The following is a 14249-nucleotide window of genomic DNA, read 5'->3' on the forward strand; positions in this document are numbered from 1 at the left end:
TGATTCCTGGGAGCTGAACGTCATCGCTCCCAGGAATCAATGCGCCTGCACCGGCCCCGCTTGTCACTTCCGGTGCGGCGCCTCATTCCCTGCTAAACAGCTTCTGGGCATGCTGTGAAGGGATGACGCGCCCTCACCGGAAGTGAGGAGTGGGGCCGGTGCAGGCGCATTCTGGGAGAAGAGGACACGGAAGAGGACGCAGAAGAGGACGCGCTGGCTTCAGCTGCCCACATCCGAGATGGCAGCGCTGGAGAAGAGAGAAGAAATTTTCAAGGTAAGTATTTCTTCTAAAAGGTAAGTGCGACCCGGGACAGTACAGAGGCTATCCATTGTGGAATGTACTAGCCCTGACTGTCCCGGGGTATTTTTATGAAAAAAAAATTTTGTGGCCGGAACTCCGCTTTAACCACTTAAGCCCCGGAAGATTTTACCCCCTTCCTGACCAGGGTTTTTTTTGCGATTTTTTACTGCGTGACTTTAACGGACAATTGCGCGGTCGTGCGGCGCTGTACCCAAACGAATTTCACGCCCTTTTTTCCCACAAACAGAGCTTTCTTTTGGTGGTATTTGATCACCTGTGCGATTTTTTGATCATGCGCTATAAACAAAAAAAGAGCGTAATTTTTGCAAAAATAACAATATTTTTCACTTTTTTTTATATGAAATTCCCCCCCAAAAAAATGTAAAAATCTAAATTTTTTAACATTTTCGGCCAAATTGTTTTACGCTACATATGTTTGGTAAAAAAAAAAATTGCAAAGAGCGTATTTTGATTGGTTTGCGCAAAAGTTATCGCGTTTACTAACAAAGGGAAAGATTTTTGTCATTTTTGGTGTTTTTTTTTTTTAACGAGTAATGGTGGCGATCTGCGATTTTTTTTGCGGTGCTGCGACATTGCGGCGGACAGATCGGACCCTTGACTGACATTTTTGACACTTTTGGGGGTACCAGTGACATTACTGCAGTAATCAGTGCTATATATATGCACTGTTACTGCAAAAATGACACTGGCAGGGAAGGGGTTAACTGTATTGGACAGGGAGGGGTTAAGTGTGTCCTAGGGGCGTGATTCTTACTGTAGTGGGACAGGTCTACTAGTGTAAAAACAAAGATCAACGGTTCTACATAGTAGAACCGTCTGATCTTCATTTTTACACAGGGGAGAATGACAGGCGGCTTGTTTACATAAGCGGCTCTGTCTTTCTCCCGCTGTACCGGCGATCGTAGTGTGACCGGCGGACATCGGGTCCGCCGGTCTCACGCCCGCACTCCTCTGTGAACGAGCCGAGGCGGGCGCGCACTCGCCTGCTATCGGCTCTAAAAGGAGTGACAGGCGAGCGACGTAGTTCTACGTCACTCTGCCTGGCCGGGGCTGACTGCCGCAGTAAATATACTGTGCGCAGTCGGCAACCGGTTAAGGAATGTTTGTTACATGCTATTATTAGTTTAATAAATGGCCGCTACGGCCAATTTCACACCAAAAAGTGTGTCATGGTGTTTTTTGCAGTTTAGTTGGGGTAAAAGGGGTTAGGGTTGGTTAGAGGTTATTATGATGAGGATGATGATTACATCTGTGGTGCCTTAGTCATGCTCTTGGACATCCACTAGAACAATAACAGTCAGCTAGCAATCTCTTACCTGCAGTGCCCCCAGTGAAAGCTCCAAGTAACAATTTATACTTCTCAGCCTCCTCCAGGACTTTGAAGGACGCATACTTGGCAAAATGCTTTGTTTTGTCAAAGGCATATAGGTCAATTCGCAATTCCCAGGTGCCTGTGAAAAGATCCACCAATACAATGTATTTTGAAAAGCACTGACACCCTTCATTTATAAATATCTCAGCTGATCAACAAGATGTGAAATCATAAAAGTGGTCATATAGAGTTAGATTTTCGTATGTACGTTCATAGAAGATTCAATCTTTAGAACATTCTTTCTTGCCATCATTGAGTCAACTTATTTTGTTTAAAAGCCCTTAAAATGTCTTTCAGACCTGGCACTTGAATAAAATCCCTGGCATATTAAATAGGTTTCATTACAATATGTATGATTTTTCTCAAACGAAAACCCCATTCACAGAAATTCTTATGTTCAAGAAAAGTCTTCCCTCTGAACAAAATTCTAGTAATGTATTGGCCAGCTTAAAGAACAATTGCAGGCATTGGTGTTTTTTTTTATATAGTAACATTGGTCTAGCTTGGACCAATGAAGCTATGTATTTACCATACCTGGCCGATATTCCTGGAAGTTGGAAATCACTGAAGTAGACGCTGCTATGATCTCCACTTGCTTCCAAATTCCAATGGTGAGTGGTTTTACTTCACTTAGGAGCTAATTCTTCCCACATCTTGTTGTGGTTATGGGACAGGAAAGTGAAGGGAAATAATCTCAATGGGACACAGAGGAAAAAAAATCTGACAGGGGTTATAACCCTCCCAAAAGGAAAAGGGTTTAGCCTTCAGTTCTATTTTAAACCCAGATTGAGCACCAGTGCCAGACATCCCTGGCCAAGAGCTCAGGAGGGAAATAATGACCATTCTTGTTAGAACTATGGTTCTTAAAAGTGTGTGTTAGAAGTTCCTCACCCCTCTCCATAGCATTAGCATATAAGAACTGCCGAGCTGAACATACAATTGAAGTACAAGCTCACATATGCCACAACTTGAGGGAAGTTTGAACTTGGTTCTTTTATGGGTGTACTGTATCTAAACATCTGCTATGATGGGTAGATAAAGATGCTCATGTGGCAATCCCGTTACCTGATGATGTCAGCATGTGAAGATTGTCGTTGCCTAGCCAGAACTCAGCCAGGCGGCTCCCAAAACCTCTCTTGTAGGAATTCCACTCACGGAAAAAATCAACAGACCCATCATAACGTCTCTGGAAAACCTACACACAGAAAGTTATTACTACAGCCAGATGGTTGGGCTTATGTCTCGTACTTAGGGACATCTTTGCATTGCACTGTATACTGACTTTTCTGTTTAGTAGCCTTCGTCATTTACTATAGGTCCTCATTTACACTGCTGCTGACAAGGATTGCTTAGTAAGTGGTTCTGACCCCCCTCCCCCTCAAATGATGGATCTAATTATGTCCCCTAAGTGGAATGGCTCACTACTGTATATATCCGCCACATATAATATTAGCAAGCGGGGATTAAATGTTGGATGTAAATTTCACCAATGGTTTCATAACTGCCCAAACAACAGTCAGCTAAATGATTTGATTAATAATCCTGCAGCCCACGGCTTAGGTCTATGCAGTTGGACCAGAGGACCTACTATGTTTTAACATAATGGCCTTCCTACAAGAACTTATTTATAATTTATCGATGGGTTGTTTTGTAGTACGTTCTGTAAAAAAATAATTGTCTTTTTGAAAGCAAACTTTTTTTCTAACTAAATTCCATGAACCTTTTAACATGCACATACTGTATAGTGAACACTCCTCTTTTCTGCAGAGCACCCTAAGCGCTCTAAATACTGGAGAGCTCTGATATGCAATAAGTGTCTTGATCATTAGCTCTACCTACCCATTCTTAGTTTAGAAAAAGTTTAGTGGGTTTGCAGATATGCTGACCATGGCAAGTGGCCATTCCTTGCTTGTCAGAGTGCCCCGGGTTTTACGATAAATTCACCTTTCCTAACGTGTTACATATTACACCCATATTCAGGGTTTAACATGTTATAGATGCACTGACCTCAGGGTCCTGCAGCCTGATAAGACAATCAGGGGAAAATGAAAACTCCTCATACAAGCTTTAACCAAATACTAATAGAAGTCACAAGACTGCTATATACTGCTGATGAGCAAAGGTATTTAGCAGTTTATATTTACAAAAATAATTGCATTTCCATGTTCTGTAAACTTTGGGAGATCATATATAGTAAATGCAGGATCCTGGGTTTAGTAACACTTTAACATTTAAGAATTACATCCAGTTTTTTTCAGCTACATTGATACTTCATCTTTTGATAACTTACAGTCCAGCCTCCTCCATCAGTATCCATATCACACAACACTTTCATGGTCTTATGGCCATCTGGATTTATGGTGTACCAGTCACTTAGTATTTCACCCTGCTGCAGAAGTTCCTTGCAGTTTTTAGCATCTGAGAGGTTAGAAAAAATAAATGTATTTATTCCAAGATAAACTGATCACCAATTCCAAATAAGTGAATAAGACAAAATCCTAAAACAGATCTATAGATTTCCATTACAGAACATTGAGCCTTGATATGGGAACTCTATATGCACAGCAATATTCAAAATTCCAACAAGGCCAAACTAAACTGGGCCAAAGATGGTTTGAAATTCAGTCGGATCAGCTGGGACCATCCGAATTTTAACCCATCTGTGGCCTTTCCCGCTGATCAACTCCTCTCGAATGGGACAAATGGAAAACGTTTTTTTTGATCAGCGCATGCAGCCAATCAGCTGCAGTGCTAATCAGTGTTTTCTGGCAGCGAGGAAGTCCCACTGTCAGAATACAGTAGTAAAGGGGAGGATTCCTCCATCCATCTTGAATTTGTGGATGAGGGAATATGATCATCCAAATCATTTATGGCCAGCTTAGGCTGGGCCGGGCAAAAATTCGGACCTGATTCGCACCTGACCTGGTGAACAGAGGAGCACTGGACCCCATGCTGTGACCCACGGCCGCATCAGTGTGAACCCAGCCTTAAGGGAAAAACCTTCATGGCCAAAATAAAAGCCAATAATTAGCTCCACTAGGATTCACTGCAGACTGTAGATCTCACCTTGGACAAAAGCAAAATTGTTATTTAGAACCGATGTAAAATTGTTAACAGCTCATAGAAGCATTATTTTTACAGCACATTTGCAAAGAATTGTTAAAAGAAACTATTAATAATAAAGATCCTCTGATCTGTCTTTTTGGATATTATGGACACTCTGACCCATTATTACCACAAGGATCAATATCCATCCCTCCATGGACTTCACTATGCCTGATTACGGCTCCTAGAGTTATTTTGAAGTCATGGACTTCACCTTCGGACTCTAAAATTGCCCTGGTAAAGAAGGAACAGAAAGCCTTAATGTATATTGAAAAATTGCATGCAATAGTTCAATTATTCAGCCCTACAAAACGCTTTTAAGACAGATGGCAACTCTTTATGGAATATACATTATTGGATTGAATTATCTTTTGATGTATATTCCTAAGAGCCTAAATGTAACCATTAGCCCCCATTCACATTGAGTGCAGCTTTGAAATTGTGCGATTTCACCTCATCTCGGTGCGACTTTGGGTGCGACTTTGAAGACTTCTGTGCGGCTTCATGCACAGATGTCTATATAAAATAGGAGTAAGTAATGAAAAAACCTTAAAAATAAAACATAAAAGTGTAGCGCTAAAAGTATTAATGATCACACAAATAAAAAATAGTGTCCAAATGAATGGAGAAAAATAATAATCACAATAATGTGTATAAAAGAAAAAAGTAGGTATGGGAGTGTCCAAATGAATGAGTCCCAATACAGACGATGTGAGAATAAAATCATAAATCCACGTGCACAATATTCCAAGGAGTGATTCAACCCGTGACACCAAGGGTATGTGAAGGAAGGGAACACCTCAGTGATGGAATATGTTAAGCAGCTTACCAGATTTCATTGGCTGCTCAACTTAATGAGTCAGCCTCTCCCAGCTTTTAATCACTGAAGATCTGATGTTACATGGATGCCTCCTCTCAAGATGCGTACAAAGGATCAATATGGGATTGGCACTCCTCAGTATTTTTCATCAGACATAAATGAATATGTAAAGAGAAAAGGAAGCGAGGCCCATAGCGTAATCCCGTTTAAAAAATAAATTCCACTTTATTAAAAAATATTACTCACAATTTATCATAAATAGACAGGCTTGTCAATGTCGCTAGAACAAGGGATGAAGGTGCGGCGTCCTGCGAACAGTCCCGCCCAGACGAAGTCTATTGAGACGAAACGTTGGCGACTCCAGACGCAACGTCCACACGCCCCCTGAAATTTAGCCGGCCTTCACCATTTTTGCTACTTGGGACTGTTCGCGGGACGCCGCACCTTCATCCCTTGTTCTAGCGACATTGACAAGCCTGTCTATTTATGATAAATTGTGAGTAATATTTTTTAATAAAGTGGAATTTATTTTTTAAACGGGATTACGCTATGGGCCTTGCTTCCTTTTCTCTTTACATATTCATTTATGTCTGATGAAAAATACTGAGGAGTGCCAATCCCATATTGATCCTTTGTACGCATCTTGAGAGGAGGCATCCATGTTACATCAGATCTTCAGTGATTAAAAGCTGGGAGAGGCTGACTCATTAAGTTGAGCAGCCAATGAAATCTGGTAAGCTGCTTAACATATTCCATCACTGAGGTGTTCCCTTCCTTCACATACCCTTGGTGTCACGGGTTGAATCACTCCTTGGAATATTGTGCACGTGGATTTATGATTTTATTCTCACATCGTCTGTATTGGGACTCATTCATTTGGACACTCCCATACCTACTTTTTTCTTTTATACACATTATTGTGATTATTATTTTTCTCCATTCATTTGGACACTATTTTTTATTTGTGTGATCATTAATACTTTTAGCGCTACACTTTTATGTTTTATTGTTAATTTGAGTCACTGTTGGTTGATTTTGTGTTGGCTGCTGATATCTATTTATCATTTCTATTTATCATAATAGCGCGTAATTTTTTTATCTATTTATATTTTGGTATTTAATGAAAAAACCTACTCACCCAGTGCTAAGAAAATAAATACAATATGGGAGCAGCCGCTATATAATAGAATAGAATAAAAAAGGTGTATAATGAGATTCCAGGATGTAGGCTCACATACACTAGCAGCGCTACAGTGCACAGATGTGCCCTAAAAGATGTGTGCAATATAATGCACCATAAAATATTTCATAAGAGTGCAAAAAATGTCCACACAATGTAATAAAGTACACAAATATTGCATATATGCCAAGAGTTCATAAAGTGCACTGGATCCTGGAGTTGAAATTCATAGAACACCTATAGTGTCTCTGACGTATCCGAACCACCATCACCACACCTCCAAACGTGTCCCCCTTGATAGTGAACACTCACCAGACCCTGGGTATAAGACAGCCTTGAGAAGGATTCAGTACCATGGTGTGGTATGCGGTTATAAGGAACATCCACCGGAATCTCCGATGTCAAATCACTGATTGCACCTGAGCCTCAATGCAGTATATGCGTGGCAAAAATCATGAGAACATGTGAAAAAAGAAAGGGGAGGACTAATAGTGTAATTCTGTAAAACTCACACTTTATTTCAGTTTCCCCATTCCTCATAAAATGCACTCACAAAAGATCCACTGAATAATAGCATGTAGAATAAGCTTGGAAGTCTGCAGCGTGTCGGTGACTCACCGCTACCTCTGACCGCCAGCGGGAACTTGAGACCCGGAACACCGACTTCAACGTGACAGCTGATGGTTGCTTGCTCACGCCCTTACATGTTTCGTCACACCGGACTTCTACGGAGGGCGTGAGCACGCACCATCACGCTCCCCTAATAAGCAATAACAGGTCGGAAGGAGACCGGAACACTGGCCAATCAGCGGCCAGCGCCAGTGACTGTGTATACCGGACGTACGGTCCAATCCTCTGCTTGCGCCCAAGGTTTGGACACGCCCAGGCATCCTCCGACCCCGAAGGTAAATAGGCCAGATCACTTCTGATGGGCTAGCCAACTCGATACTACATACGTCATCTCCTCACTGGTGCTGCTATCCACCGCAATAGGTAGAGACCAACAGCGGGGACTCAAACACCTGATCTTTGGGGATTCATTCGTATGTGTCATATTATTCTTAAAATAAACACTACTTAGAACACCTATCAAGGCATTGCTGCAAAAATGTGTCCTTTATACAAAGAACAGTGATATTCATTTTCTAAAACCATGCTGACATGTTATTATACATGCTACTTTACATATAATCCACCATCTATTTGAAAAATAAAATACAATAAAATATTGGAAAAGATAGAAATATAAATTCCTCATACAATGTAATAGATATACACCTCGAAACTATATACCTATAAATCGTTATGAAAAGGCAAACAGGAGAAAAGAAGACCGCCCTAATTTCTACAAATCGTCACACAAAATAGGGCAAGACCTATAAAACAAGCAGTTTTTAAAAAAGATCTGGACAGTCCAAAAAATTTTTTTTTTTTTATTTATAAAGGGGATAAAATCCACTGCTGCTTATAAACCACTTTAGTAATTGCTAATAAAGCAGTTTATGTCAAGGTCTATATTTAACCCATTGGGGTGCAAGGCATTCGTAAGAAAGATCCAGTGAGTCTCCCTTTTTGATAGCTCACGCACTCTATTGGAGCCCCTCCACACCGGATCTACTCTCTCGATGCCCCAAAATTTAAGATTGGATGGGTCCTTATTATGATGACGTTTGAAGTGTAATGGTACACTGTGGTATTTTTACCCCTTTCTTATGCTGGCCAAGTGTTCGGCTATACGGATGCCCAATTTCCTCTTAGTGCGACCTATATAAATATAGCCACACGGACACTCGATGCCATAAACAACATGTGTAGTGTGACATGTGATAAGGTCTTTGATCTCAAAACTTTGATTATTGGCAGAAGAATGGAAGGAGGTAAAGTTTCGCAAATGCGTCCGTACTTGCCTGCAGGCTCTGCAATGACGGCACGCGTAAAACCCTCTTCTATCCTCCCAAAACATTTTTGGTTTGACTGGGGGATCCAAAACCTTTTGGACTATCTGATCCCCAAAGGTTGGACCCCTCCTGTAAATGAATGAGGGAGATTTTGGTAGAACCTTTCCCAGGATCCGGTCCATACACAGCACATTCCAATGTTTCTTCACAACATCTTCTATTTGTTTGTGCTGTGTATTGTACTGCGTAATGAAGCTCCACTCATGACTATTGCTGGAGCCCCTGTTACTGGGTACTAGACATTCGTCCTGGGAAAGACTAGCAAAATCTGTGATATCCCTGTCCAGATGTACAGGATTATATCCCTTATCGATAAACCTCTGTTTGATGACTGCAGCCTGGGCCATAAAGTCACTGTCCAAAGAACAGTTCCTCCTGACTCTCAACAGTTGGCCTTTAGGGATGTTATTCAGCCAACTGCTATGATGGCTGCTCTGAATAGGCAGATATCCGTTTCTGTCTGTAGGTTTAAAGTATACCTTAGTATCCAATCTGTTGTTATTTAGCATAACTTCTACATCCAAATAATGAATCGAACAACGACTCCAATTGAACTCCAAATGGATGTTATTGCGGTTGGAGTTCAACTCAGCCGAGAACCTTTCCAAAGAGCTCTCAGGTCCTGACCATATAAAGAATAGGTCATCTATGTATCTGCGGTACATAATTAGCTCTGTCCTTTGGGCACCATAGATGAAATGGTCCTCCCATTCTCCCATAAACAGGTTCGCAAGGCTCGGCGCGAATTTAGCGCCCATCGCTACTCCTCTTCTTTGGTTATAAAACATCCCATTGTACCAAAAATAGTTGTGCGAAAGGCAAAACTCAAGCGCATGTTGCAAGAACCTTTTTTGGGGATCAGGGATGTCAGATCTCTTACTAAAGGCCCAATTGAGAGCTAATAAGGCATCCTCATGTAGAATTATTGTATGCACAGATGTCTATTGAAGTTGCACCCAAAATCTGCAAAAGTAGTGCATATACTACTCTTTCAAATCAATGCGGTACCGCAAAGTTGGCACCGCATCAATTTTAACTCTGCCATTGCAGGCAATAGGATGCGACTCGTTAGCTTAATCTCTTTTTTACTGTGTTTGCTAGATTTTATTGCTACTCCCAGATTTATAGATTCATCCACGCTTCAACCAAAGTTGGTAATAATAGCTCTTGTAATTCAAGCCATAAGACAAGTAAGTTGATGTATTGTTATTAGAAGCTTTGATTGACAGGATACTGGTCTTCTATATACAATGTACGCCAACTGTGGGTGGCCAATGATTATGTATTACAACAGGATTACGTTACTTTTTATTTCTTTTTCTTGTTTTGTATTTTTTAAATTTTATTCCTTTCGATTAAACTTGAAAATCTCAATAAAAATATTGCAAACAAAAAAAGAAAAGAAACTATTAAGGCTAAAGCAGCCAATGAAATGCTTGCTTTAATGAACAAACTGATTTTATTTTGAGGTTCACTGGTCTCAAAAGCCCTTGTACATTAGTCTCTAAATCAGTGGTGGTCAACATTCTCAAATGAAACAATATATACCTGTACTCAAAATCCAATAGCTTGTACATGTATTTAAACTACCAGGTACTAAAGGGTATATAGCAGTTTTCAGAGGGTCCATCCAGAATTTGTTGTGTTAATATGTGGTCACATCCCCTTTAGCACCTGATAGTTTAAATACAGGTACAAGCTATTGGGATTTGAGCATAGGTATATCTTTTCTCTGATCCATCTGGGAATCCTCGCAGAGGAAGCGGACAACTCTGTCCGAGACCCATCCGTAAGCACAAATAGTGAGTCTGACTTCCTAAAAGACTCCATAACTGCCAGGTACACCCTAATTGACCAAACCACATTCAAGGCATGAAAGGCAATTTCCTTAGGATGTTTTGGCCTGGGACACAGGGAAGGCAACACAATGTCTTCATTCAAAGGGAAGGCAACACAATGTCTTCATTCAAATGGAACTCAGAGACAACCTTTGAAAGGAATGACAAACAGGGGCGAAGAACCACCTTATCTCTGTGAACAAAGTAAGGTGAACGACAGGATAATGCCGCCAGTCAACACAATGTCTTTATTCCCACCTTCTGAGACAGAGTAAACAAGGGAATCTCCCGAAGAATCTCAAAGGTAAATTTCTGGAGGATCGAAAGCACCAAATTGAGGTCCCAAGGCAGCAACGGAGATTGCACTGGAGGAACCAAATGGCAAACACCCTGAAGAAAGGTACGCCCCAGGGAAAAGCTGACACTGGTCTTTGATGGTACTCAGGGGCAATTTCTTCTCAACCCCTCATGAAGGAAGGTCAAGATCCGAGCCACCAAGAAGGAGTGAGGATGAACCCCAAGGGACTCACACCATGCGATGTACATCTTCCACGTATGATGGTAGATCTTCCCAGAAGTAGATTTCTTAGCTTAGCATTGGAATCACCGATTCAGACCAACCCCTATCCTTCAGTACCTGGCCTTCAACAGCCAAGCCGTCAAAGCCAGTGACTGTAAAGAAGGGTGGAAGATTGGCCCTTGGGACAGCAGATCCTCCCTGAGAGGAAGCTTCTAAGGAATGTCGGCGACCAACCCTACCAGATCGGCGTACCAAGCCCGGCGAGGCCAGTCCAGGGCCACTAAGATGACCTGAATCCCTTCTGCCTCGATCCTGCGTAGAAGTCTTGGCAGAAGCTTGAGAGGAGGGAAGGTGTAATTCAGATGATACTGACTCCACGGGGCCACCAGCACATCTGTGGCGTCCGCCAGACGATCCCGTGACCGTGCCACGAACCTCTGCACCTTTCTGTGGAGCTGAGATGCCAACAGATCCACCTCGGGGGTGCCCCACCGGAGACACAACTGATAAAACACCCTTGTATGAAGAGACCATTCCCCCTGGTCCAACGCCTGCCGACTGAGGTAATCCGCCTGCCAGTTTTCCACTCCGGGAATGTGTACGGTGGAAAGGGCTGGAACAAACGTTCTGCCCACCTGAGAATGCTGGCTACCTCCAGGACACTTCTTGTGCCCCCTTGGTGATTGACATAAGCCGCAGCTGTGGCATTGTCTGAATAAAAGCGCACTGGACATCCATGGGGATGACTTGTCCAATGTTCCAGGCCAAGTCTGATCGCTTGGAGCTCCAGGATATTGATCAGTAGTCTGGACTCTTCCAGGATTCAGACCCCCGAGCAGAGTTTCTGTCGAGAATGCCTCCCCACACCGACAGGCTGGTATCTGTGGTGACCACCATCCAATACATGGGGAGGAAGAATTTGTCGAGAACGAAGCCACCAGTTTAGGGACCCTTTTGCACCCTGGCTCAGCTGGATTGGGTTGTCACATTTGATCAGAATCTTCCTTGCAGGGACCTCTTATGGAACCATGCAAACGGGACCGCCTCGAAGGTAGACACCATCAGGCCCAACACTTGTATGCAAGTCCAGAGGAATGACCATCTGCTGGACAGCAGGAGACAAATTGCAGCCAGCAGTTTCTGGAGTTTGTCCAGAGGAAGGAGTACTCTGGTTAAGGCCGAGTCCAGAGTCAGACCCAGATAGTCTAGTTTCGTGGAAGGAACAAGGCAGACTTCTGAAGATTCAGAATCCAGCTGAACTTCCTCAGGGTCCTTATGGAGATCTCCAGGTCTTCTACCAGCACAGTAGGAGACTCTACTGCCAGAAGAAGGTAGCCCAGGAACGCGATCTCCTGCTGATGTAACAATGCTAGCATCAGGGTGTAATGTTCCGGTACCTTTGGTACCCTAAATTACACTTTCCACAAGTGTATGCGCCCCACCATTTACTTTTGGAAAAGGTGCGCATACACCTTTAAGACTGGAGCTGTCATCACCCAGCGCCGGACTAGATGGCTATTTAAAGCGCCGGTTCTCACTCACATGTGTTCGTTCAAACACCCTTACCTGGATGCTAACCTTGCTTGAAGCTTCCATGCTTGCAAGCTTACCTCGCTGATGGAACCTCGCCGCGCTGATCCCTGTATCCCGCTACTGGATCATCCGCCTCTCCTGAACCACCCTTCGGCTGTATCGCTAATAGTGCTAAGTACCCCGCAGGGGAATTCTCTATAAACTTATACTAAAGCTCCGTACACACGTACCGATGGTCGGCATACAAATGTTCCTCTTTTCTCCCCGGGATGTCGGTGTCTGCTGAAAAGTGCAAAGACAGCACAAGGACAGCACAAGAATTTTGTCCGCCGACTGCAGAAGTGATGTCATGTAATGGTTAACTTTCCCTGTGTTTTCTATTTTCTGAGCATGCCCAGTCTTGCAAATCTGCGGTCTGTCGGCCGAATTGTGTACTGACAGGCGAACAATCGTCCGTTCTGGTGTCGGCATACAAAAATTTTCATGTTTGCAAGAAAGACTTTTGTCCGCGGATTGTGCGCAGACATCTGTCGGAGGCACCATACTAACACGCGTACAATCGGCAGATCCTTCGTCCACCGACGTTTGTATGCCGACGATCGGTACGTGTGTACGGGCCTTTAGCTTACACTATCTAGCTCTGCATAGTAAAGACTGTTTATCACATCTGCATAACTAGATTGCTAGCTCTTGAGACTACTGCTACTTTTCTGCACTGGGTTGATCTCTTTTGTATGTCCACCTGCTATTCTATCATCTGCTATCATACAACATTGCTAAACCTTCCTGCATCCATCTGCTACTGTCTCACCTTCAAGTGTCTATCACCTACCACCTCCACTCAACCTATCCCTCAACCTTCATCATTGTGTTACCACATACATAAAGTCATTCTAGGAACCAGCTTGCTAATTGTGTGTATTTACTGGCTGAAATAAGACCTTCCACACATGATGAGTCATTGAGGTTGGGAATGGTATCTCAGCATATCTCTTACATGACTACTGACGTGGAACTATTTCTGCAGCTGAAAATCCACACCATATAAGAAACGCAGGAGCGTTACAGATTGAACAAACCAAAAAATGGATTCAGCAGAAATAACCACTCAGATGACACAATTAAAACAGCAAGTATCTGCGTTAATACACGCACTTGCTGAATTAAAAGAAGACAATCAGGCTCTGTCGCAGCAGGTAATTAGACTGACACAACTTACCTCTGCTCAGTCCCCTGAACCCAAGATAAATCCCCCTTTGGTATTTACAGGCGATCGCAAAAAATTTCGCGAATTTAAAAACGCATGTGAGTTACTTTTTTTGCTAAAACCTCGTACCTACCTTACTGATCACATTAAGGTTTGTACTATTATTTCTTACCTATCAAACGATCCTCGAGCCTGGGCAGATTCTCTTTTTGAGAAAAACGACCAGCTTCTCAACTCCTATGCCTTGTTCCTGGCAGAGCTCACTAGCCTATATGATGACCCCAATAGGCAGAGTACTGCTGATCTTCAGTTAAGATCCTTGAAACAAGGAAGGAGGCCTGTAGAAGACTTTGTCGCAGAGTTCAAGAGATGGACCCTTGATTCAGAATGGAAT

At 42.7% G+C, this 14249-nt stretch overlaps 1 protein-coding gene across 1 annotated transcript in view; it reads right to left on the reverse strand.

Annotated features, from left to right (window-relative positions):
- Window positions 1-14249, reverse strand: part of LOC309560124 (ficolin-1-like) — a 91339-nt gene that overhangs the window by 22749 nt on the left and 54341 nt on the right. The window contains exons 6-8 of the mRNA XM_082263668.1: window positions 3985-4112; window positions 2760-2889; window positions 1639-1773 (exon numbers count right to left, since the gene is read on the reverse strand). Of these exons, the coding sequence (XP_082119794.1) occupies window positions 1639-1773; window positions 2760-2889; window positions 3985-4112 (393 nt within the window). The remainder of the gene's footprint in view (window positions 1-1638; window positions 1774-2759; window positions 2890-3984; window positions 4113-14249) is intronic.

The sequence above is a fragment of the Pelophylax lessonae genome (assembly GCF_965119305.1).
Source record: "Pelophylax lessonae genome assembly, chromosome: 7".
Lineage (NCBI taxonomy): Eukaryota > Metazoa > Chordata > Amphibia > Anura > Ranidae > Pelophylax > Pelophylax lessonae.